A 27,057-nucleotide genomic window follows, 5' to 3' on the forward strand; every position below is an offset into this window, starting at 1 on the left:
GTTTTATATTAAGAAAAAGTTGTTTGAATATTTTAAATGTGTTTTATTGTGCAATTTCTATATTTGCTTTGTTTCCCAAACCAGAATTATTCACCTAATGGATAGATTAATGAGATGGCACCAAGCAGAGGGGGAAGGTCATGTATAATCAGAACACTTGCAGACAGTGTTTATAAAAGCTATTTAACAACACTGAGGATGAGTACATTGTACTTACAGCTAAGTGCTTCTAGGAGGGGCTGAGCACCTGTGCTGCTCAGCACACACAAGGGCTTTAAAACAAACCAAATCTCCCCTTGTGTGAAGGATGGCCATTCAGAGTGGCAGAGAATGAAATTTCCTGTCAACTGATCTCCTACCTCCCAGGCAAAGGAAAGTCGAGCCAGCCATTGGGTAGCATCACTGTTCAATTTGAAACAGCACATGTTCCTTGCCTGAAAACGTAAAATTTGGATTCAACGTGCTAGCTGCCTGTGCAGCCATGTGAGGCAGTATAATGGCACATGAAAGAAAAGGTCAAATTTACAAAGTGTTGAGGAGGTGTCATCAAGAGCCACATATTACTTCAAGATGTGTTTTTCAGCAGCAGAGCCTGCACTAGTCTCTCGCACAGAAATCTCTTCTACCCGCTGGATTTTCCTGCTCTGTCCTCCCTTAAAGAGCCACAAAATAAAAACCAAACTGATAGGAGTGAGCCTCTGGCAAACCCCTGTGCTTCTTTCTTTCCTGTTTGCAGAACTCTGCACGTTACCTACAGCAATTAAGCTTTTGCATAGCAGTGATTGTATCCCACATCATCCAAGGAGGTGCTTTCACCTCCTTCAGCTTTCATTTTGCTTCAACTTGAGTTATCACTTTCCTCTTACCAGTGGTAACAGCCTGATGCCTCCTGGGGATGGGGGAGGCAGATTTTTACCTGTCTGCAGCCCAGACAAGAAAAGCCCAGCAATTTTGAAAAAATGCTCCAAAGATTTTCAACCTGTTTGGTTCCTGACCCATTAACATACTTCTCTGTCTCTGCATTTTCCATTGAGGAGCACACTGCAGGTGGGAATTGCCTGCCCAGGCCAGGAAGCCCAGCCAGCAGCACTGGCTCCACACAGCATGACACCTCTTCCTCATGGCTGTCTTCCTCACTGTCATCCCCCCACTTCTTTCCAGATAAAACCACCAGCAGCACAACTGTCAGCAGCAAGAACAATGTGCTAAGGCAAGCACCAAGGCAAACAGAGAAGTCATCAGGCTCTCCACAGAGTAAACACGAGCTAAAATCCAGAGTCACATAAATCACACGGATACATGCAGTTCTGGGGGAGAGAAGGAGAAGGAAGGGCTCATTTTTCTTGCAGCAGCCCTGGAGGCCCTTTCTGAGATCAGAGTAACTCATCCAGAGGCACCCATGATGCACTGCCCAGCTTGGCCAAGGGCAAGGAGCTATTTAGGAAGGTGACCCTGGCATATTTGTGTAGATATCTGCTCCTGGGCTCCTCCAGGACAGTTTCCAGCCTCATGACCAGCTAACACTACTCTTCTGCAACCAAAATGCAAAGCCCTTTTGTTTGATCTGCCACTTACAGAGAATGGCTTTTGCTTCTCATTCAGACTGTACATCACAGGCCACTTCTCAGGGCAGATCTGCAGCTTCAGACCACAGTGTTGAGATTCAGGAGACTTGAGGGGTTGACCCAAAGAATCACAGAGGTCTGATTGACTCTTCACGGGACATAAGTCCCATAAAGATTACACGGTGGGAGAGTTGGAACTAGATGATCTTTAAGGTCCCTTCCAACCCGAATAATTCTATGATTTTATGATTCTATGATATATGGGCTGAATATCCCAACATATAAAGTAACTTCTATAGCAATTCTAATTCCCCAGCCGTGCTTGGGCTAGAGGCACTGAACAGATGGACTCATTGTGTCTTTTTCAACTTCCTTCTGAATGTAGGAGAAAAGCCACACATAGAAACATATGCGGGAAAAGTATCTAAACTCTCCTGAGCTTCCAACACCCTCAGACATGCCAAGGAGCTGTGGAAAGTGCAGAAGGAAGAGTAGGGTGTCTTATTGCACCTGCATCTGTCCACCTGGTCCAACCCCAGCATGGGTCACTGTGTTTCAAGGCAGAGCCACAGGTTTCCACCCCTTCTCAGCAATACTCCAATTGCAAGAATGCCTAGAATGCCCAGTTTATATCCCATGTGTTCATCTTTGGCGAAAACAGGATTTGTCACAGTCTGCTGGAGATGAACTGGACTCACCCCAGTAGGAACCAAAAGAGCTCATCAAGATCTCTGCTCCTGATGGCCCTTACTCTCCCAGGGAACAGTCACTCCACCCACTAGCTGCAGCACTCTAAGATGCACTAGGTATAACTTTTCAGGCTCTTCACCCAGAAGATTAAATTCATTAGTCATATCAGACAAAGCATTTGAAAACAAGCAAATGTTCACTGAGAGCAATGGAAACAGAAGTTGGCTGGGCATATCAAAGAACAACTCTTGTGCCTAAGTTTCCAGTAAGGTAATGTGCTTTTTGTTATGCATTCTCAAGTTCAGCTTGAGAATTTTGCATTATTTGGCTATTTAAGGAACTTTGAGCTTTGCACAAACAGTAACACAGATATTTCAATATTAAATTTACTTCCAATTTTCTGATAATCCTTACCTGGCAAAAGATATCAGAGAAAACAAAAATATAATTGCAGTAAGATGCTGAAACAGTGAATAGTAGTTATTTCTTAATTCAGTAGCCTCATATTTTAAGTGCATATCTGAGCTTAACATCCATAAGTACTGAGTGTTAGTTTAACCTGTTTTGCAAAGCTCAGGACAAAAGATTAATTTAGCTCTCTTACAAGTCTCTCCAGTGGCTGAATACTCTTTGCTTTTACAAAGACACAGCAGGTAATCCAGGAAATTGCAAGAAAAAAAGACATTAAGGCAGTGCCATATGTGAAATTTCTGATACCTACAGAGATAAGGTGACTTACAAACTTTCCCATCATGAAACAGATATAGATGGAATGGCAGCTTTTGCTTATGTAGGAAGCAAAAAACTGAACATAGTGTTCCTAAGTACTCTGAAACAGTAACGGTGAAATATTCATTTTAAATTAGTAGTGTATTTGCAATTATATTTTTTATCTCCTCATTTACGTTGTTAGTGTAAGACCAGGGAAGTTTTGAAAATCTTCTTGAATAGCAGCTGACAATGGTTTTGTTCATTTGAATCCCAATATAAAAATCTGTATCACTTCCTTTTATCACCAGTCAAACCAGCCCTGATACTCATGCATCTGAACTGTGTTGAAGGTATAGGACATTTGCTTACAGAGACTTTCCAGAGCTCTTCTGCCTCTTCCTGGTTTTTCTATTTCTAGCCGTAAGCTTAGAGAATTATTTTCTTTTCCTCTATTTATTTGAAACCGAACTGTGCCCATTTACATGCATGACCATTTTGCTCAGACAGTATGCAAATGGAAGCGCTACCCATTTTGTTTCAGGTACCTGGGACTTAGCCAGATGCCTGCTGCTCATCCCCTGACACCACGAGGTTCCCAGCCCAGTCTCCCCCTACTTCTGCCCACCATGGCCTTGGGAGAGTGCTCCCCAACCTGCATCAGGGCAGCACAGGCTGGGCAACAACACAACTACCTGTGGCAAGTGCTGAAAGATCAAGAGTCACCCTCTCACCAAGAACGGGAATGTTGATGTACCTAATGCACCTTGAGAAGTACTGACTATCCGTACACACAGGATGGCATAAATCCCCAAAACTGCTTCAGATAGGTGACCAGGTGTACAAGAAGCCATAGTCTTCATCCTATATAGCCAGACTTAGTTAAAAAGGAATTATCCCACATCCCTTAAATTCTCCTTCCAGGGACAGCCACATCCTAGGGAATAATTCTGGAGACTTTACAAGGGCAAGCCCTGGAGGGCTGCTGTGCCAAGTGCTCTGTCACGCCTGGAAAAATGATACAACTGACCAGTACCTGGCAAAGATATGAAAGGCCTTCCGGGCTACCCAGCAAAACACACTGACAAACGTTTCTCAGAGACACTGCTGGATTCCTGAGCGTTGGACATCACACAGGCAACAAAACCATTTGTTCAACCTGGAAGCTCTCAAGAGTCCTGACACAGCTTGTCCTTCCATGCAACAATGCTGCTGCTCAGAGTGAGGGATGTGGGAAGCCTTGCCATGGAGAAAAAGAAGGGAAGGTGCTTCCCAAATGTTATTTTATATAAATACGATAAAGGTTCCCCCAGAGAGTACAGAAGGGGTAAAAAGCGGTTCATTGCACACACAGTACAGTGATGCTGCAAACATACAGCAACTCTGATGCACCAGATGTGCTCTATACATATCCAGATGTGCTCCTGTTTGAAGTCTCTGGTATTCCCCAGCTGCACTTGTGACTCATCAGCACACATGCCAGAGTAGCTCCCAAGCTGTGAGATCCCCATGGCTCACTTGGGTGACACATGCTGAGGGATTGCCCAGGCACCTCTGCAGCAATTCTATCCTCCCAGGGAGCAGAGCCCTCTTCCTGCTGGTGCACGAAGGCACCACATTTCTCATGGGGCAGCATTTAAGGGCAAAAGTAGTTCTGCTTTATCCTATCAAGGTCAAAGCCAAAAGCAGCATATTACAATAACAAGAGTTATACAGAAGATAGCATAAAGGATGCATAGTCAATAACTGCCTGAAATTGAGATCCACGATTTGCTGTTAGCTGATTTCTTCCCCATGGTATCACCCAGTCATTCAGGTTGAGTTGAGAATGGGTTGTAGCCAAAAATCCTTTGCCAGAACATGCTCTGAAGAAATAACCTTAGTTTGGAATATAGCCTATGAATATCTGCTCACTCAGTTCCAGCGAAACACTGAAGGGAAGCAAATCTTCAAATAATTTCTGGTCTCTCCTACTCTTTTTCCGGTTGCTCAGTTTGAAGATGGTAACATGCAAATTTCCCTGTTTCTCTCCTCTTCCATCATCTGCTCAGGAGCCCACTCTCTGCTAGCTCACACTAACACTGATATTCACAATTTTGTCCAGAAAGCCTGGTCTTCACATCTCCATGTGGAGAGATTGCTTGCTTCAGCCCAAAAATTTTTACTGTGTGCTTTCATTTTTCCTGATTTAACTTTCCAGTTCAGACAACTGCACTGATGCATTAAGCTTCCCATCAATTCCCATAAGAACCAAGAAACAGTTACCCTCTAGCAACCAATACATCTTCAGTCGTGTGCTGAGGTGAGACACCAGGCTGGCAGAGGGGCCAGGAGGGGATCTGAACCTTGTCCAGATAAGCAGGTACCCCAGCAGGATTTTGGGCTGCCTGCCTATGCTTGGGCCAGTTGAGAGGTGATGCCTCCCAATAATCCAAGGAGAGAAAACTAAAGCAGGGTGCCCACTGTCTTCCAGCAAGCATTACATGAGTCACCTATGTCTTTCATTCATGATGCCAGTACTCAGCTCCTGGCAGGAGCTGGAGGGATTTTACCATCTGGCCAAGCACAAAGCCAGAAGGACAAGGGCAAGCAGGAGCATGTGCGAATGAGCAGCATCCCTGCTTGTCCCACAGTCTGCAGTGAGCCATCAGTCATGACTTGCACCAGATTTCCTAGTGTCAGTCCTGCTGGTGAAATGCTCCTGACTCTGGAAGCCTTAGCCCAAGGTCTTACAGTACGTTAATCCCACCACATAGATCTGAGTAGCATATAAACACCATCATCTTCACCTCTACTTGGCACATCATAAATACAACTGCTTGAAGCTGGCCATTGGACACTTGTCCAAGGGATGGTGCTGTAAATTCAGAGAGAGAGAAGAGTCTGCACAGGAACAGCCCAGGAGAGAGCAGGAGACAGCTGTTTCATTTCTGCTTGTTACAGGAAAATATTTCCATGAAGTGTAATGTTTGGAAAATGTCTAACAACCCAGTTCATGCTTTCTACAGATTATGTGGACTTAGCATTTCTGTTGTCTATACTGGGATAGATGAATAGAGAGATAAAAGGAGGCATGAAAATATAAGGCAGTTGGAATGCAGGAGAATCTACAGAATGTGCGAAAAATGTAGGAAAAACTAAATAAAAGAGGAAAAGACAAATGAGATATTGTCAAGGCAGCCAGTGAAGCAGCAGGGTCCCAGTTCAGAGGTGGAACCATTAAACGACAAGCGAAGGAGCTCTTACAGAAAGCTACATGATTTTTTAACCCTGGAATTCACTAGGGGGAGTCTGTGGTCAAGGGCAAATGCCAGAACGAATCTGTTTTCCAGAAGAAAAAGAGAGTTCAATCACCCCAGAATAGGGGTTCAGGGAATGAGAGGGCTTCTGCACTGGCCACACCCAGGGCATGTGACCCAGCAGTTCTCGGGAAGGTGGGAGGCATTCACCACCCACTGCACACAACAGGGGCTGTGGGAAAGCAAGTTCACTTGCATCCAGAGTGAGGACCAAATACCATGGCCCTGTAAGTGGGAAGCAAAGAAATGACACCAAGAAAAATCTGATGAATTTGCTTGTGTTTTGCCTGGAGAAGACTATTAAACCTTTTCCCCTTTCCTCCTCCAGCTTGTCACAAAAATCTGGGATCCTGATCTGGAAAAGCCACAGTGTAAACACAGCAGCTTAGACCCCAGGTACAATCCTATTTGTCTCAAATGCAGGTGATCAACATGTCAGACATGCTGCATTAGAGTGACCACGTCCTACATCCTCTACTCTTCTCTGCTGCAAAGAGGAATGGGAGGATACAGATGCCTATGGAGACCTATGCAGAAAGAAAGCACAAAGATCAGGCAGAAAAAGGAATTACCTCCAAGCAAGACCATGACATGAAGGGCTTTCCTACCGATCTTGATGGAAAACAGCCCCATCTAGGAGGGAAATGTAAAGGACTAGGACAGAGTGTCAGGGATTTCCAAAGTATTCATGCTTGTACAGAGCAGCCTGTCATATGCAACAATGCTAATCCTAAACCTCTGGGGAAATACCCAGCCATACACACCAACTCCTCTTTGAGATCCTGCATTTCCTTCAAGTGCACTAAAAGCAATTGCATCACACGTGTACAGTTGCCCATCCAAAACTCCATGAGTCTCCAATCCCTCGCACATAAAAGTATCAGTGATTTCCAGGCAAGAAGCCTGGATGCATGGGGGCATTGCCTCCGTTTCCAGACATTTGGCAGGATCCCTCAGGATTCTTTCCTCTGTGGACACATCTGGGCTTCCCAGGCACGGGACAGTGCAGCGTCTCTGGGCACGCACAGCAGTGTGCAAGGCCAGGAGACACATGAATCCCCCAAATCTGGCTCGATGGTGACAGACAAGAGGACACATCTGGGGAAACCTGGACAGTTGGTTATGCAAAGAGCAGACTGGCCCAGGAGATAGCCAGCAGAAGAAGCTGGTGACATGCATGGCAGCTTGGGTCCTTCTTCTCACAGCTTCTACCTGAGGGAAAACTAGCACTTGCATCTCTTGGGGACAGGAATGCAAAACTTGTTCTGCTTCTGGACTGTGCTGTCCTCACAAAGAGAAACAAGAGCCATGGAGTTACTCCCAGTCCCCGTGGGGCTGCCAGAAATAACACAAACCTAACGTCTCACACCAGCTGGCGAAGACGACTAATCTGGCTTCAGGAACTGCTTGAAAGAGAGCCAAACCTCCCATCCAGTTCTCATGGCCCCCTCCACCTCCCTCCAGACCCAGTTCCTTTTCTGGCATGATGGTATCCTCAGTGCTCAGCTGACGGCAAGCTGCTCCTCGCAAACCTCTCTGCTGACCCACCCTGCTGCTCAGTGCTTGGCGGGAATCCTTCATGCTTTTTCCATCCCACACCATGGCCAGACATGGCACAACAGACCCTGGCTAAATGGTGGCCAGACCAGAGGGTGGTGGGGTGGCAGACACAGGAGGAAACTCCACTCCTCCATTCCTCCCTCCACCATGGTCCCTGGCATTGCTGCTGCACCTCTTTCCTTGAATTAGGCATCTCAAGATATTCCCTGCCCATCAACCTGCATTTCTGACCCTTCTCTCAACAGCCTGTATCTCTCTGGAACCTCCAGTTCCAAGGTCTGCACTCTTCTGTAGAAGAGGAGCTCGGTCATATTTTTAAATAATTTTTTTAAAGCAATTATTTTCAAAATGCAGTATAAGGACCAGAGCAGAAGCATCAACAACATGATAACTGGGCCTGTCTGCACTTACATTCAATGAGGGTGCTGAGACGCTGGCACAGTTTACTCAGAGAGCTGGTGGATGCCCCATCCCTGGAAGTGTTCAGGGCCAAGTTGGATGGGGCTCTGAGCAATCTGGTTTAGTGGAAGGTGTCCCTGCCCATGGCAGATTGGTTAGACAAAATGACCTTTAAAAGGTCCCTTTCAGCCCAAACCATTCTGTGAGTCTATGATTCGTTTCCACCAGCAGTTTGCAAGATAATGGAAAAGAGTAATTTTGACAGTCGCATGACTAGCTGCCTTTTTCTGATGATTCTGCATAGCCCAAACCAATAGCTGTGAAGGACAGTTTAATTTAGGTGTTGGTGGAAACACAAGGGTTTATTTGCACAACTGCTGTCACCTACACTTTTACTCTGCTCCTGCTACCACATCCCACCCTGTGGTCCTGCCTCACTGTGGTTCCAGCATTAGAAAAGCTGTGTTGAAAATATGTAAGAAAGTATTTTTCCTTTTGAGTCAGTGCAAAGGAAGGAGGCTGGCACATTCAACAGCCTTTGGGCTGCATGTAAATGAGACAGAAGTCTGTGTGTTTCAGAAAGAAAAGCTAAGTCCAAAAATGAATTTTAAAAGGGCGAGACCCTGATGAAAAGATGCCCTGCATTACAAGCAGACAGAGCTGGGCAGAGCTAAACTCAAAACATTCCGAGCCTGATTTGGTCTGCAAGGTTCCTATCGTCTTCTGTCACACGTTATTAAACATAGATCAGAAACAGGATCTGAGATTACAGAACAGACTGAACTCCGGACATCAGAAGACACCTGTCCTATAAATAGGAATCATTTACCAATTCAGAGCAACACACACATGTTTTGGCAACCTCTCAGCCTATAAAAGCAGAACCCCCAACTTCAGAATTATCCAAGTGCTATTATTTTAAATGCAAAACAATGATTTACATCATCATGACTTAACTCCTCATTTCCCAAATTCTCATCATGCATGTCTGAGCTGAATAGCACCCAAAAATTAACCCTTCCCAAAGGAAGACCATTACCAATTTGGAAAGTTGCCTTTTTTTTTTTTTTTTTTAAGAGTAGAGCAAAAGCAACAACAAAAAGCAGAACTTTAGGTTTGGAGCTGCTGACTTGGTACTATTGATTTCTTCAGTAGCTTTTTGCCTGCATCCCCACACCCCAGTATTTCAACTTCAAAACTCCATAGTCGATTCAGTCACTTAGATAACAGACTTTGCATGGCAAAGTGCTCAGAAACACCAATTTGGGATTTTGCAGAGAGTTGCAATGCTGGGCTCCAATTTGTTGACACTTGGGTTTCTAGGAAAAATTAACAGAAACATGTGCAAGGGTCTGTGTAAGGGAACAACGTGAAGCGCCGCTTCCAAACAGGTGCAGCCGATTATCTGAGGCAACTCTGTGCAGGAAAAAAACCCGCTGTTTTCTTCACAGATTCTGAGAGCACTAAAAACTTCCAGATAATGGGAAGTCCCTGAAGCTTTTAGAAAGTGTTTTCTCATACTCCATACCTGGTATGACAGCTGCTTCTTTGCAGCTATGGGGAGTTGTGGTTTTCCATTTGTGAAAATTCAAGTGAAATCTATCATTTTTTGGAAAGGGCCTAAGTCCTGGTGTTCTCAAATATCTTTACAGGTTGAACATTTGGAAAGGATCCAAGACTCCAATCAGAGCCTGAATATGTGGAAATATTTAACTCTCTAAGAAACAGTATATAAAATAAGCTGTTTCTCTGCTTGATGACTATTTCAGGATTGACTAATTACTTGTCATGATGCCAAACACCATAGAGGTGGCTCAAGAGGATAATTTCTGAAACTTGAATTTGTAACATTCTATCAAAGGAAGACTATTTCTGTGTCTAAATCCTGTATCTGGGAATTTATATGCAGCAAGATCATAAATGAATTTTTGGACACCCAAGTTCAAAAGTCAAGTTATTCAATTAAATACCTCCTAAAAGTTCTTTGATACTACTGTATCAAACACAGGTTCCTCCTGGGAAAAAACTCACATTTCAGATGGTTGGTCTCTGGATCTTGTTTCAGGGAAGGATTTGGTGGCAGGGAGCAAAGACTGACCTGCTGTTCTGGTCAGCACATCAGCTTCTCCCTGGGGGTGTTTATGGCAAGGAGATGTAGCTAAACTTTCCTACATTCAGCCACCTCTGGCCAAAAACCCCTGACCTAAACTCAGTTTTTCTTCTCTTACCAATGGATGTCACATCAAGGCCAGGTAGGTTCTGGCATAGGAAGGGGCTAAATTCATCTGCTCTCTTAACCAGAAGAGAACCAGAACCCATAGTCCAAGCTCAGCTTTGCTTCCAGCTGAGTGAAAGGTCCCTTTGGCCAAGTTACTAGCAAAGGGTAACAGATTCAGTTTGGTTTCGAGAGCATTTAATTCCTGCCATCACCTATTCTCTAGGAGGCACCACACTCACGTTGCACATTTATACAGGTTGTAAGTATAGAGAGAGCCATTAATACAACATAGTTTTGCTTCCTGCTTGAGACAGGTTAGAGAATCTAACATAGAAATTACTACATAAAAAGGACAACTACTGTCTGAAAGTTTCAACAGGAGTCTGCCTTTCAGGATGACACTGGCTACTAATCCACCTCATACCCAGGTAGAAACATTCCAACTTTTATTCTCAGTATTGGAAATCTGCACATTACTACCCCAAGATTGTTCTGCATTTAGTTCTAAATCATAGCTTCTCTTTGTGCCTTTCTTCACTAGTATTTCAGGATAACTCCTCTGAGCTTTTTCTTCCCCTTGTTGGTACTTGCACATTATGATTAAGTTATTTTTTAATTTTCCTTAAGTAGATGTATCTTACTTAAATCTTGTCTATAGCTCCATATTTCCAGGATTTGGTCACATTTACTGCTCTTTTCTGAATCTTTCCCAACCACATAGCATTTTTTGCTAAAATGGGCATGAGAATTGGACATGGTGTCCAACACTGCTTCCCAATACCATTTCCAATGTCAGAGCTTCCCATTGATCCTTAGAGGGCTCTGGGTGTGCCTATCCTCCCAGCTGCTGCTCTGCCCGTGTGGCTCATGCCCATCCAGCTGTTTGCAACATTCCCAATTCCTTTCTATTTGTCTGCTTCCACCTCAAATTTAATCTTTACTCCTGTAAAGTCCAAATTTATACATTAATATTAGTTCACCTAGAAAACTATTAGATGTCACTTCCAAGCTCAGAGCTGGAAGGGCTGAGGGCTAAAATCTGCCCAAGCCAAGCAGCAGATTTCAGAGCAGTGCCTTGACACACCACGCAAGATAACTAGAGGCTTTGGTACAGAGAGGACAAAGATATAGCAGCTGTTAGAGCAGTTATGTCTATTTAATATCTTGCCATTTAAAAATAACCTTCTACTCGTCACTAGCATTACAAGGGTGCTTCACTAGTTGGAGGTGGGTGTTGTAGGGGGGTCTGGGAGTTTTTACCAGTGCCCAGGGGGGCTGGAGCATAGCTCAGCAACAACTGGGTGATGAAGTGAGCGGAGGGAAGAAAAGGGGGATCAAGGTCTGATTAGCGCCACGGGAGGGAGAATGAGAAGGATCTTGGAAGAGGAAAAGCTGCAAAAGCCAAGCAGAAGGGCACAAAGCTGCGGTGAGGGCAGATAACCATCAGAACAGGCTGAACTCCAGCGTGGTGGGAGGGGACCAGCAGCACAGCGGCCAGTGTGTGGGAGAAGGAGAAAAGGAGCAGCATGAGCATGTTACGAGGCCATGGGGAAGACACAGCTGTCAACCACAGCCCTACAGAAAGGCATGAGTGGGCTCAGCAGGGGAGACACACATGGAGTTTGGTTTTGGCCATGCTGAGGAAAGCAGGCAGCCATCCACCTCGGAGGTTGTGCAGGATGTGCAAGGCTGGCTGGTAGAGGGAAGAAAGAGGTCTCCTCCAGGGCATTCCCCACCTCAGATGGGTGAACTGGATCCAAACCAACACTGCAATTACCCTGAGGAATGGAGAGTGGAGAGCAGAATCTCATGTTTGTGCAGCAAGGGGCAGGCTGAGGGCACAGAACCCAGCCAGGAAAGGAGGAGACTTGTGTGATGGGGCTTTGAGTAACCTGGGCTAGTGGAAGACATCCCTGCCTGTGGCAGGGGGATTGGAACTAGATGTTCTTTAAGGTCCCTTCCAACCCAAACCATCCTACCATTTTATGTGGAGCAGCATCTATCAATAGCAGCTCTAACACTTTGTTGCTATATGGTCATCCTTGCACGGCACAGAAAGCAGCTGTGGCTTGGGCCACCTGGCAAATCCTGCCACCATCTGCAAACACCAAAGTCCATTTTTCCTTCTTCCATATTCACCTGCTGAGTGGCTCAGAAACTGGCAGTGTGGCTGCCTGGCAGGCATAGTAACCAGCACCATGGGCAGCCTTCCAGAGATGCAACCTCCCTGCCTACCCAGCTCACCCCAAGCAGCATTCTCCCTTGTTTGCTCCCAAGCACTCTCCCCGCAGACTTGTTCCTTGCAACCTCTGACAGAGCATCTCACTCTATGACTCACCCCAGCAGCATGAACAAAGTGTCCCAAGCCTGCCTATCTGCTTGGACCAGTCCAAGGCCCCATATCCCCCTGAGCTCTCTCCCCATGGCAGGCACAACACCGCCCCAGCACCCTGCCCTTGCACCACTGCCACCTCGGGGTACCCAGCGCCAGCCCTCCCCACACAAGCACTCACAGGTACCAATGCCCTTGTCCAGCAAGGAGATGGAGACAGAGGTTAAGTTCCATATGTGTGAGGAAAAGCAGACAGCTCTGCAAGGCACTAGAGATGAGCAGGTTGGGAGAGAGGCTGTTCATGCCAGTAGGCTCAGATAGGAAGTCCTGGTGGCATAACCACCTAAATTAGGTGCGTAAATTTAGGTGCACATCCACCTAAAGGTAAAACCTCCATAGGTACCCACTTTTGCTGCTATGTGCGTATGCCTCTATGGCTACAGTCTGCTACTGATCCAAGGACTGTCATTGTTCCCAGGATTCTATTCTATGTAGTAGATAATACACAATGGTTTAGACAGCTTTCCTGTGCAAGTATGTGTTAGGAAGCACCTAGGAACTGTTATACAACGTCAAAAGATTTCCAGAAGGACCCTCTGCAGTTGGTATGACTGTTACTTTGTCAGACATCTAAGCAATTTCTTGGCCTGTGCCCCCCCACCCTCCCAAAAAACCTCCAAACAAATCCCAGAGCTGAATCAGTTTCCTCCATTTAGAGGCTCCACTCATTTTTTTTCTAGGGTTCCCATTTTCTTTCCTTCTTTTTCTTTACAAATATATAAATAGTCACATCGTCATAGGAGACAAGTAGAGACTGACTCTTATGGGTAAAAAACAGATGTTTCCCAATCTTCCCTAACAAAGTAATATTTTATATATGGCTCTTCAATGGATTTATAGCCAATGAAGGGATGTTACTACATTAGCTCATGGAGGGGGTGGGTGATAAAAACTGGAAAGGAAGAGCCAGACAAGGAAAAAAGAAGCTATCCAGAGCGCTGCAATTGGAGAAGCATGACAAATGGGCAGCACAGTTTTAGAGGGCTTCGACAGCAAGGCAGATTGCCTGGCTGGGAGTGATTGTCCACAGCTGGAGCATCGCAGAGACCATCTGGTATTTCTTAAACATGCTTTCCCCAGGTGATCCAATTCTTGGAGTGCCCCAGCAAAAAGAAGAAAAAAAGGCCTGTGAGTCTCAGTCCCATTTCCAGAGTTCTCCTAATTAGTTAATAGAATTATATTTGAACTGGTTTCAGTTTCTCCTACAAAACCTTTGCTTTTGCCACCTTTTCATCAGAGAAAAAAAAAATTAAACTCATGCAGGTTTTAATTTCTGTAAGAAAGTCAATGATTGTGTCTCTTGGCACAGCAACCCAATATAAAATTTAATGAAGTAAAGAGAGATCCAAAATTTCTTTTGAACACCTTGTAACCTTGCTTTCCCCCCACCACTTTTAGTTGCACAAAGCATGCAAATCCACAGGCTCTCACATTACTCTCCCACCCCTGTGTATCCATCGCAAGTATGAGCCTCTGAAAAGCAGAGCATGGACTGCATGGGGGACTCCAAGAACCTCTTATTTCCAGGATTTTGACCCTTTTCTCAGCTTGGAAAAGAAGTTAGAGTTTAATTAACTGTGCATGCCACACAGTCCTGTACCCGCAACAGAGGGCTGTCAGAGGAGCAGTACAACCACATTTGTTGCTGCCCTTGTGTTCCCTGTAAGACATCCCTTTCCTGAGCCAGGAGCATTGGGAACAACTAATGAAGAAAAGAGCAAGAGAAAGCGGTAAATAATAAATGAACGGACAGATGGAAAAAGGGTTAGAGCAAGCAACTGGAGAACAAGCCTTGGGAACCAAACCGCGTTCCCACCAGCAGGCAGTGCCCCCACAGAGCAGCGTGGGGCAGGAGCCAGGGTCCAGCCACAGAGATTATCCCTGCCACTCCCCGCCAAGCCAGGCTTACCATCCGCGCCTTTCCCCTCTCCTCTCTGTTTTCTCCATGAGTTAGCCCAGCCACAAAGCATGGATCTGTCAGATGTATCCTGCACACAACAGTCACACATCCCCAGTCCCCGGCTGCACGCTCCTCAGCAGCACGTAAATAACCACTCCTGTTATTTTTCACAGGGAGCAAACACATAGGGATGGTGGCTGGAGTGCTGAAGCAACACTCCTCCAACTGCAGCAAAATTTGTTGCTGTGTCACAGTTTGCTAGGATAGTTTTTAAAAATGCTGAAAACTCACCAGACACAGAGTTTCCTGCTCTGTCCACATTGGCAGCTACCTTCTTCAAGCCTGTGTTTGAGAAAAGCTACTGGGACTGTAATCCCAGTCAAAAATACATACCCAAGGTGCTTCAACACGTCCAGGCTGGAAAAAAGTATTAGGAAGAAAATACTGGACAAAATAATCCAAATGAATATTCAAAGGGGTTTTTGGTCAGGTTTTTTTACATTGTTTTGAGGTGGTTTAGGTGGCCAAAATCTGCATATTCCACCACCATGCTGGAAGGCGATTTTGGCAGGAAACCCATCCTTATGCAGTGGTATAGACAGAGATAATAGAAGACAATATAAGCCTTGATTGTAAAGCCAAAGAAATAGCAACCAGCTGCAAATTACAAAGTATAGAAAATTAAAAAAGTATTTAAAAAGCATGATGGGAAAATTCACGCCTTCATGAGTTAAGAGTGAGCGGTATTTAAATATAGAGGAAATAAGGGAAATGTGAAAAAAAGATACAGATGCATTATTTTGTGCACTTGGTAAAATTACAAATGTAACTACCAAAATATAAGTACATGTGCTCTGTATTGAGGAAAAAAAAAGATGATGAACTCATCATGAGACGATTATATACTTCACCATTTACTAATGACCAAGAGATGTATTAGATAACATCTGCTTTAGATAAACACTGTTAAATCACCCACCCTCGATAATTTGCACCTCCAAGTGTGCTGAGGAGATCTCTGACCTGCTGATGCTAATTTTTAATAAATCTTGGAATGCCAAGTAATTCTAGAAGGGTAGGTGAGACCTAACCCCATGTTGGCACTTCAGCAGGACTCACTGACCTACAGACCAACAGCCAGTCATGCTGACAGCAGAACTTCACAGAGTAATTAAAAGCCAATATGAGAATCTACCAATAATTCATTATATTCATATCTTAGCTAATTACCAGCCAACATATGTTGTACAGAATCAAGTCCTCTCTAACTGATGTTACAGCTTGATTTAAGAGCTTGCATTAATAGAAACAATTTGGCATAAGCAGATAGATAGAAGTGGCTGATGAGACAAAAACCTATCCATCGCCTGCCTCCCATCCCACAGGATGCAGTGTTTTTACCAATCATTTAGATAAATGCAAGATCCTTGGATGCAGCTTGCAGATAGCACAAATGAAGGTTAGCAAATAAGGAACAAAACAGCCTTCATTTACCCTGTGATCCAATTTGTATGGCTAAATGGCCACCATCCAATGAAACGCGCTTTAATTCAGCCAAGCACAAGATAATACACGTACAGGAAAACAATATAGGGCTTGTATCTCTGGGATGGAAAAGTCTGTCCTGCATGGCCACAGGTCAGAGGAGGAGGCATGACAGGACTTTGGCAAACTGAAGCTTCAGGAGCCATGTCTATTCAGCTTAAGAAAGAGAAAAATCCACAAGATTTGACTGCTGTTTTACAGCAGTAAGGCATTAAATTAGTGTGGGAGGAGAAGGGGTTTTTGACCTGGTGGAAAGAGGCAAAGAAAGATCCAGGGGTTGAAATTCAGAGTGCTGACAAAGAGGAAAAGTATCATCAGCACAGCAAAGGATGAGAAAAATCACACAAGGAGGTCTGGATGATCTTAGGGGCCCAGCATAAAAGCAGGGGGTGAAACTCAATAGTACAAAAGGCAGGTATAAAAACCACTGTGTAACGTAAGACTGGAAGGATCCCAGACACTGGCACACTGGGGGTCTGCTTTAGGCTACAAAATCAAGGAGATCAGAAGCACAGGCTTATTGGGAGCATCTGAAACACAGAACCTGCTGGTAATTAGGGACCTTTAACTGCCCACACATTTGCTGAGAAAGGAAGACATCAGAAACAGCCTTCAAGTTCCTGGAATGCACCAACAAAATAAATTGTGAAAGAAGAGAGAGGAACAAAACTAGGAATGAGGTTCCTTAAAGTTTGATTCTCATCAACAGAGAAAAACTGGGAAAAGCCATGCAGGTGGAAAGCACTGCAGGTGAGGAAGCCTGAAAAGAGTGATAGTACTTGTTTGGAAAAGAATGGGAAATACTGGCAGAGTAAAAGTAGTGCTTTGTAAGAACAGAGACTTTGGTAATCTGAGACGGTTGGCAAGTAAGATTTTATGCCAAGTGGAAAGGGAGTTCAGGAAAGACGGTGTTTTGTAAACACGCAGCAAGATAAGGGGACAGATGTAAATTATCTTAGCGTGGGGGTACGATAAGGGTAGATCACAGAGTTCTCCATGGCTCACAGCATGCAAAGGAGAAATGGCAACTCCATCAGGCTAATATGGATGAGCACAAAGGAACAGCACCAGGAGAGTGACAGAGCAAAAGAGCCAAGTGCTCCACAGAAACTGCTCACGGCAGGGATTGCCAGCGGTAACAAGAAGGCATTTGATAACTACATCGGTGGGAAGAGGCAGACCAAAGAGTTCAGCACCTCCTGAGCAACGAGAAAAGGTTAATAGATTGGTTTATGACACTGAACATGCCACAAGCCCTTCCAAAGCTGTTAGTGCGTGTAAGCCCTCCCCCCTTCCACCAAAAATCTGTTTTCTGTTAGGTTTATGTGTTTTCTTTATTCTCTACACAGCACCCAGCACTGGCTGGTTCTGGTAATGACCTTACATACTATAATGTACGTAAAACTGCTAATTTTAAGATGCAAAATTTATAAAATATCTTCTCTTGTGAGGCCATTCAAATTGCACAGTAAATTGAATTTAATAAATTCTGAACACGTCACAAGAAGCCATATGTCCCACAGTTACAAAAGCAATAACGTAATCAGATAATGAGAAAGCCAAAGTGTGGCTTAACAGACTAGCGGGTGTCACCTGAAAAAGAGATTCACCTTCATGACCTCTCTCACACACACACATGTTGTCAGCACAAAACGAGTTGTAAAACTACTAATTAGGGTAAGAGAAGGCAGGGGATCCCAAGGGTTTGGCTCACAGCTGTCTCAGGAAGCAAAGAGGTATAAATTGGGACAGAATTTCACAATAGTCAACAACTCACAGAGTTAAAACAGAAATGTTTAATGCTTTTGTTGGTTCAGACTTCATTTAAAAAAGGATAAAATTATAAGAGCACGAAGTTAATGTAATCAAAAGCAGTAGAGTAAAAGTATGTCTGGTAGCACCTGAGCAGAATTAAAATTACGGGAAGTTTGTTGTTTTCAAATAGGCTGAGGTCCATCAGCAACTATCTACGGGAATTTCTGGAAGACAAATGAGGTTTCAAAAGACCGGAAAAGGGCAAATATACTGGCTATATTTAACAGGTTGAAAAATCAAGGAAATTGCAGGCCAGCCAACATAACTTCAATTCCTGGAAAAATTTTGAAACAAATCATCAAACAATCCATCTGCAAGGAAGGGCTGGATGCAATAGCCCTGCCATGTGAAGGCAACCTGCCTTCTCTTTGATAGTGCAAAAGGGTCTCATATGTGAGATAGAGGCAACAGATGTTGTATACCTCTACTTTCTCTGGACTTTACCTCCACTTTTGTGTAACATTTTAATTAGAAAATTACAAAAATAGAGACTACATGAAATTCCATGTGGGGAATGCACAGCTGGTTGGGAAATAGTACACAAAATTGCAAGCATGAACAAGTAATATTGCAGCAAAAATTCCATGATTATACAGCCAGGAGTGTCACGCACAAGGTACATGAAATAACCCCACTGCTTTTCTCAGTCAAGAAAGGCCTCGGCTACAATACTGGTCTCATTTCAAGGCAATGTGCTTCAAAAGCATCCCAGATCCACTGGAGAGAGCCCAAGGGACCCCAACAAAACACAGAACCACAGAAAAATTGTAAAGAGGGCTGAAAGGGACCTCAAGAGGCAGCATCAACCACGTATGTGTCATTCAAATTGAAAATAAAATGGACATGAGAAAAGAGCAAATGAAAAGCAGTTGTTCAGTGCAGAGAGCAAAAGTCTTCAGGGAAACATGATAACAAGCCTCAAATATGTAAAAGAATTCTGCAAAGAGAAAAGGAGTGCTGTAAGCTCTTCTCCATGTCCATGGGGAGAGGACATGCCATCACAGGCTTAAACTGAAGGAAGAGATTTTAAAAGTACCAACTCCACAATGATGTATCTAATTATGCCCTAGAACCAACTGCTGAGGTAGGGCACATCACTGTCATCACAGAAGGTTTTAAAACAAGGATGAAGCCACATCATCTGAATCGGTCATCAGTGATGTCCCCACAACCTGGGCAATGCTGCTGCCTGGCTGCTGAGCCCCGAGAGCCTGCTGGCTTTACACAGACGTGTTCAGGAACACCATATATTTCAGCTGTGCACCAAACACCCTCAGAAGGCTGTGCAGTAAAAACAAACAGTCACTATTTCAGAGTGAGCTCATATAAACAACTGATAATGACACAAAAACACTTAGTTACAGGAGATTGTTTACCATGATTTATTTTTCCCAGCACCATTCCATTGATTCTGATCCCAAGGTCTCATAAGACACCTGCAAACCATCCTCGAAAGGTTGGCACCTCTGCTGGTCATTTACTGTGGGCTCAGTACAGGTACTGTTTTAATGACATTACAGTTTTCCTGTTACTGTTCTTCCAGGAAAGCCTCCAGTGTTTTGCAGCAGTTCTCTCTCCCTCTTTCCTATTGGAGCTGATGACATTATTGTCTTCCCCTTGCTGACATGACTTCCCCACCAGTATCTCAGTTGTGCTAATCAAGGTGACGAGCTCAGGGAAACGATTTTCAGTGTGTTTTTAGCTTTGAATGCTACTTTTTCTTCTTCAGCCCCAACCAAGATTTCAAGCCCCCCAGAGTTTGACTGATTTTCGAACTGTACCAGCTGGCCACACGAAAGATATTGCCTCTCCTCATACACCTTTCCCCAAGCAGAGACCAGGTACGGATTTGTCACAGAAAAGGCTAGAAGATGCCCTCTTGAGGTCCTTTTCAGATCTATTTTGTACAACGCTGTGAATAATGTGTGTAACTTATAGGGACTGTGATGGACAGAAGGGCAGAGAGCTTGATCCAAAAGACACTCTCAGGCCTGTTACACAGCCCCAGGGATCATTCTCCTTGAAGAAAAGCTGGAGAGCAAGTGCAGTGCAGACTACCCCTGTGCAGTAAAACAGCTATGATACATGTGACTGCTGTGCAGACCACAGGACATTTAGGTTGCTGATCCCAAACAAGCTGCCAAAAAGGCAAGGAAGCTGTACTTATCTCTGCAACAACCCTCTCAGGTACCACCTCACAAGGTGGCCCCCCACCCGCCATGGAGTTAGCTGTAGCTGGGGATAAAACCCATCTGGGGAAAACACCAGCAAAATTAACCAGAGTAGCCTTGCTGCCTGGCAGCACAGGCACCAAAAACACACCCAGCCCCACGCCCCGCTTCCTGCACAGACTTCCTGCAAGGGCAGCCTCTGAGCCATGGTCCTCTCCAGACCCACCACTCAACGGGACGAGTCCCAGGCGCTATGGACACGTTCTGCTCCAGGACCACCATCTCCCAGAGCCACAGCATTCAGCAGGAATCACAAAACCACCAGGGGAGGTTCACAAGTGCAGGAAACACACATTTCACAGGTGCTCGACCTGAGCCGTGTGATTCCCTGCCAAAGAACAAGTACACTTCTGGCTCTTGCTGTCTTTGGGGAGACGCAAAAAACATATTTCTGTGGGACAATGTCTCACTTGAAAGCTCTTCATGCAGACACACTGCCCTCATCTTTGCTCTGTGCCTCCCTCACATAAGTTTTCTGCAGTAGCCACACACACACTCTGCTTTGTTCCACTCATCCCACCATTACACATCCCACTGGTGAAAAGCTGGTGTGCACACTTGGTCACCATCGCCTCATGTCCCCATAGCACTTACCTTGGACAAAGAGGGCCTCTGCCTGGCGGCTAGTGTCTCCAAAAATAGACTTTTTTTGAAAGAAAAACCTCACACAGTTCTCACAACTGCTGTTACAGCAGAGTTTAAGCTATGTAATTATCTTAACAGGGTACTGTAAAACAGTGTAAAACTTCTGATTGGAGTGTTGGACACAGACAGTGAAATGCACTCTCTGGCAGCTCTCAGCTCTGTTTGTAGCAGTTGCCACCTGAGTTTAATCCCTTCAAGTCTCTTTCAGTGCAGTTGGAAGAGACACTCTGCTAATGCTCCACTGTGGGTCCACAGTGGAGCATTATGTGCCCTGTGGAGAGGGTCTGCCCTCTTAACAGCTGCTTTCAAAGGCTGTGTTGTGTGATATTACAGGATGGAGGGCTCCCACCACACATCCTGTGGTCTCCTCAGCTGAGCTCTCTTTTTCAGCGCAGACGTGGTGTGGTGGGACAGGCTGGAGAGCTGTCATCATTAGTCTCTTGATGCAGTGAAGTAATCTGAGTTGCAGCTTCAGGCAGAAGGTAGAGCAGAAAGATGTTTCTCCACAGTTCAGAATGAGAAGTGGGGCACTATTTTGTTTCCTCTGGATGGGAACTCTTAGAGGGAAATTTATAGTCTGTACTTGTTTCTTGGGAAGCTCAGTTACACTTAACACTTCATGTAAATACAGGAGGGGACACTTTTTCACATATGTCTATTGACCTGAACAATCCCCTCTCCCATGGGCTTAACAGGCTTTCCTTAATAATAGTGCAGAAACCTGTGGATATCCAGTCTCTTAAAGTACAAATGCAATACACTACCCCAGCCCAAACTGGTACCACAAATGGAGGAGTTCATAGTTAATCTATCAAAGCTTTGCCTGCTGCTGCCCCACTCCCCACAAGCTCAATCCCTGAAACCTGCATGCATGATGTGTCTCCACTGCCCCAGGCAGTTCCCCACACCTCACCTGCTGCCAGCCCAATGCTGTGCATTCACCCCTCAGTTCCAGGGCTCCAAAATGCTGAACATTTCTCCTGAGGGTTGCAAAGGAGGGGAGCCTGCTGTGATGATTGCAACTTCTATTCCATCTGATACGAAATGTAAAAGAATCACTGCTTGCTCCAGTGAGAGAAGTGTTTCTAGGGAAAGAGTCCTTCTCCTCCTCTATCCCACTGTGGGCTGAGCTCAGAAAGCCAGTTCCCAGAGGAGAGCAGGTAATGCTGTGCAGTCTCCCTCTGCTCTACCACAGACTCACCCTGGAGCACCAGAGATGCTGATCTGTGAAACGAGATACCTATCTCTGAGCACCAAGGGATAAACAGTAAAGATTAATAAACCTCAAAATATTTTACAGCATTTAAATAGCACTGTCACAGATCAAAGGCAATCACTGATGTCAGTGAGGCAGCCTCAGTAAGCCTAGAAAGATCACATACAGAAAGCAGAGGCAAGATGCAAGAGAAAGCCTGCATACAGGAGCCGAGGAATGCTCACACACAACAAGAGAAACCGAAGTGGTCTAAGCCAGAGTCTAACATGTGTTCCTGGAGGAATGAGAGCCAGAAAGACTGCCTGGTTTCACTCAGTCTCAGTTGTGTCTTAGCACAAAAAAAACACATTTCATTTTAAGACATGCTCTTACCTCGGAGGTACCTGCTGCTGGGAGCAGCTTAAAATCCCAGCGCAGCGCAACACGACCCTGCCTGATTGCTGAAATAAGGAACACACTGGGAACTATGTGCAACTGGTGAATAGATTTGAAAAAGCCCCCAACTTACACTGATGCCACAGGGACTGCAGAATCCTACTCCCTGCACTTTAAGTGCTTTCATTCCTAAAGCCATGAGGACACTGCATGTAAGCTTGACAGCCATATCTCTTGCCCACACTTGTAGGCAGAGTGGGAGGCCTGATCTATAGTCTTTCAAGTTGTTCATATAACTATGTTATGTGGGAGGAGGAGGAGGTAGAGAATGGGACATTTTGTTCAAATCACTACAGTGGTAGTGGTAGTAACATGGGAATAAAAATGCCTCTCAAGCTCTCTGAGAGTACCTATCCCATCATAAAGTATCTTTATTCTCACATGAGTTTGGGCAAGATACTCAATTTACATTTCTTTGGTACAGTTAAAGTGCTGCAAGAACTAGCAGTAGTAGGACCCCTCTCACACAGTGGTGTGGGGTTCAATATTCCTCCAGTCTAAGTTGGACACTGAAGGTCAGAAGTGACTGCTAGACGGAGATCCCCAGGAGGAAATCCTCTTCTCAAGGATTCGCCAGATACTCCATCCCTGCAAACTCAGTTCTTCACTGTCCCTCCCTAAACTACGTCTGCATTCTTGCTCCAACACCTTTCCTCATGACCTGGGGACTCCCTATATAGCACTGTACAAACCCACTGTGCAGAACAAAAAGAAGTCCTCAAGCAAACTCTGGCTGATTGATTTTTGAAGGTAAGAAATGACCTTCTTACAGATGTACAACCCCCTCTGCCCACCCCAAACACCAGATCCATCACAGAGAAGGGAAATATTTACACAAGTTCGTAGAGTTCCAGTTAAATATTATGCTTAGCTGTCTAGAGTCTATGTTCTCAGACTATGTCTATGAAATAAAAGATTAAACTTCATAACAATTATGAAGTTGCTCTGCTCACATTCAAAGGGAGTTAAAGGACATTAAAATAGTTCTTTGGGTAATATTCTGGTGAAATTGTTCTCTCTCCTCTGGAGAGCTAGAGTTAAAACCTTCTGAACTATCCTGTAAACATACTTGGAAAGGCTAAGAGCTAAGCTGATAACCAGGTAGCACCTCTGCTCTGCAGGTTCTGTAAAAAATGTGAGCAATGCCAGAGAGCTTTTGAAGCAGTGAGGGAAGGAGGATAGGGGAGAGCAGCTTCACTTCTCTAGGGAAGTTTGTTTAGTGGAAAGTAAGCAAGTTGTCAGGGGAAAAGCTGACAATGTTGATTCCAGCAGTTGTACTGGGAATAAACAGCCAAGTGGATTACATTACAGAGAATGAGAAACGGCTCTGAGGATCCCATTTAAATGCTGGGCCTTCAGGAATGATGCAATTCAGCCACACTCCAATGCCTAGTGACCCCCTGGGCTGAGCCCTTTGACAGCGCTGAGATCACCATCCCACCTCTGTGGGGTCCCCAAGAGGTCCAGCCCAGCCGATGTCCCCAGGAGTGCCAGAGCTCACTGATACACTGGAGAAGACACAAACCCATCCTGGCTTCAAGGCAGGGGCTGGACATTGAATTAGGGGAGGCAGCAGAGAGGGGGGAGGTTGCGCAGGACCCGTTTGTCTCTCCCAGCCCAGCAGCACACAAGAGCCACCATCTCCTCCCCAGACAGAGCTCTGGGCCCTCCCTCTTATAAAAATCAGATGCCTGCCTGCCTTTTGCAGGAAAGAGACCTGTCAAGAGGAGAAGGGGATCTCATTTGATTTATTAGTCTCTTCCTCCTTCCCATCATCTGTGGCTCATCCAGCTGTAGTGATAAGGAGAACAGCTATGAAAGGACCCTGCTGGCTGCTGGGATCCCATCCTGCTGCCCACTCACTGCCTGAAGACATCAGTCCTTTACAAGCACCATTAAATGTGTATCCAAAATGTGGCAGTCTCCTCCATCCTTTGAGAGTCTGTTCTCTGGATAATACAAACAGTTGCCAGAAAAAGAGTATCCTCTCATCTCTGTCTAGGCCATTATCCCTTTATATTTGCTCTTTAATATTTACTGGGTTCACACAAAGTGCATGCTCTGGAAAGAAAAAAAAATCAGCTGCAGCTTAAAGGACTCCAAATTTAGTAATTGCTGCAGACCCATCAACGTGAACAGTTAGCAGGGAGATTTCTTCAGCACTTCAATGCTGTGGTATTCTGCTTAGGTCAGACTGTAGAAAATGTTCTGTTCGGGGGCACCAAATCTGGAGTGTCTGCATAGGTGCCAGCTGTGGAGGCCTTATGAGTCCACCTTCAGTTCCTGCAGGTCCTTTCCCTCCCAATACCCAGCAATCTTGGTAGGAAACAGAAGCAGCCAGAGAGATGCTGATTCATATAGAGGTGAAGAACCAGAGGGTTTTAACACACCTGTGAGTTATCAAGAACTAGGCCCAGCTTCTAGCTCCAGAGCTGGTCTTGCAGCCTTACCTGTTAGTGTGAGGTTGCTGTATGTGTTTGAAAACTGCTCCTTTAACAAAACCAAGTGCATCTGAGCTGCCTTTTCCCTCTGTAGCTCCAACATTATGTCAGGATGCTGGGCGATCTTACAGCCTTTCTGCTTATCCAGGGCAATGTCGCTGCGAACAATGTCTACAGCAAAAGGGAAAGAAAAAAGGGAGATGGCCAAACCTCAGCTTTCATTTTCATTTTCACCAGACACTTGGATCAGCACCAGCCAACACGTCAGTCACACAACCATCACTCAGCAAGAGCAACCCGAAAAAAGGGTCCAAACCTCTTGGATCCACCTATCGAATGACCATCCCCTGCTCAAGTCTCCTTTTACCTCAGAAAGCTCAAGTCATATGCTCATATAACCTACTGGCCCTTTCATCCTTCAGCTGCCTAGCTGTTCCTCTCTTACAGTGATGACCCCTCCCTTTCAGGAAAGTGCAGAAGTCTCACAACATTTATATTACAACCCTGTTACTGGTGTGTTTGACACTAAATAATGAGAAAAGACTAAATCTCATTCTGGTAATCCCTTGCTTCCATGTAACCTTGCCTGTCGAGGAGGTGATGAAGAAGGCTTGTTTATCTTTACTGCAGCTATCACAGGTCAGCATGTCTTCTAACTCTATGAACAAGTGTCTGTACCCTTCTAACTCCTGATATTCAGCTCAGGAGGAAGGAAGATTATTTAATAATTGTTTTCTTTTCATATGAGCATCCTGTAAGTCATATAAGAATATGATAAGTGATATAAGAATATGATATTCCCTCTCCTAGACCCACTCACCTGCTGGGGAAATGGAATGATGGAGTAGCAGGGCAGAACACGAATCAAGTAAGATGTAAACAGTCTAAGCAAGAGGGGAGTGGTGAAAATTAGTCCTTGCAAGGTCCCTTATGAGTTTAATAAACTCTGCAACATGTTCAGATCCACAGGCACCAGATGCTGTGTCTAGTTCTTAGAAAACCTTAGGCGGCCAGTTCTGATAAGGAAGGGTGGAAGTTGGAGTTCTTCCACCACACTGCATGAGGTCACCCTTTGCATCATGAGGTTGCTCTTTGCTTGGTTTGATTCCCATCTAGCCAAAAGTTTCTGAAGGAGTTTATGCCAGAAGAGAGTGATGTCTTGCTCCACATACACATTCCAGCTTGGTTCAATTCCCATCTAGCTAGAAGCTGCTGAGGGAGCTTGTTGTCAGAAGAGACTCACATCTTGCTCCACACAAACGCTCCAGCACCACTATTGTTATGCGCATCAAGGAACACCAAAGTTGCTTTCAATAGTCATACCCCTGTCTTTTGAAGTGTCCAATCTCAGGTTCAGCAAACTTAGGTTCAAAGCTCTGCTCTATCTTGGGCTGCCAGGGAACTGCCTCCAAACCTGAGGTGAAGGACTGGAAGCCACATTATATTCCTGTCTCTGAGCGTCCTCCTAGAGTCACTACACCTGTCTTGCCCAGGCTGTGTTCTCTTTCCTGCATAGTTTGGGATTAGCACAGCTTCTCTAAAGTCTGTCTAAAGCAGACAGCTCAGAACAGCAATGTTATTAAAGTACCCGTGGTCTGTAGTTAGGGACATGAGTTCTCTCTCCATCCACAGCTAGCATACTCAGGAGTGGATACAGGGCAGCATCCAGCTATCATGAAAATATAATCACAAAAAGTGTTTCTACATCCAGCACAGAAGCATCTGGGTGGGGAGATGAGATGGATCAAGAGGAAGGAATAATGTTCCTCTGCAGATAATGGGCACACACCCCTTGACCGTGTGCTTTAGTGCACAATCTCTTAGGTAGGCACTGTGTAAGATTTGGGTCTCTACCCAAATAAAATAAAATCCTGAACTGCTGTTGTGTGAAATATTTGGAGAACTGAAGATTGAGAAATACAACCTTACCTCTCTCCCACACCAGAAAGGCTATTACTACAGTACCAGTGTCACCTGGACCCAGCAATAGCCATTCAC

At 45.0% G+C, this 27,057-nt stretch overlaps 1 protein-coding gene across 2 annotated transcripts in view; it reads right to left on the reverse strand.

The window, feature by feature from the left end:
- Positions 1 to 27,057, reverse strand: part of HPSE2 (heparanase 2 (inactive)) — a 108,973-nt gene that overhangs the window by 70,616 nt on the left and 11,300 nt on the right. Inside the window, exon 3 of one of the 2 annotated variants that reach the window (XM_051800203.1) lies at positions 25,069 to 25,230. The exons of the other annotated variant lie outside the window; for it this stretch is intronic. Coding sequence (XP_051656163.1) covers positions 25,069 to 25,230 — 162 coding nt within the window. The remainder of the gene's footprint in view (positions 1 to 25,068; positions 25,231 to 27,057) is intronic. 2 annotated transcript variants of the gene reach the window in all.

The sequence above is a fragment of the Manacus candei genome, unplaced genomic scaffold, assembly GCF_025592945.1.
Source record: "Manacus candei isolate 608988 ecotype Guabito, Panama unplaced genomic scaffold, ASM2559294v1 h1tg000050l, whole genome shotgun sequence".
In the NCBI taxonomy this organism is placed as follows: domain Eukaryota; kingdom Metazoa; phylum Chordata; class Aves; order Passeriformes; family Pipridae; genus Manacus; species Manacus candei.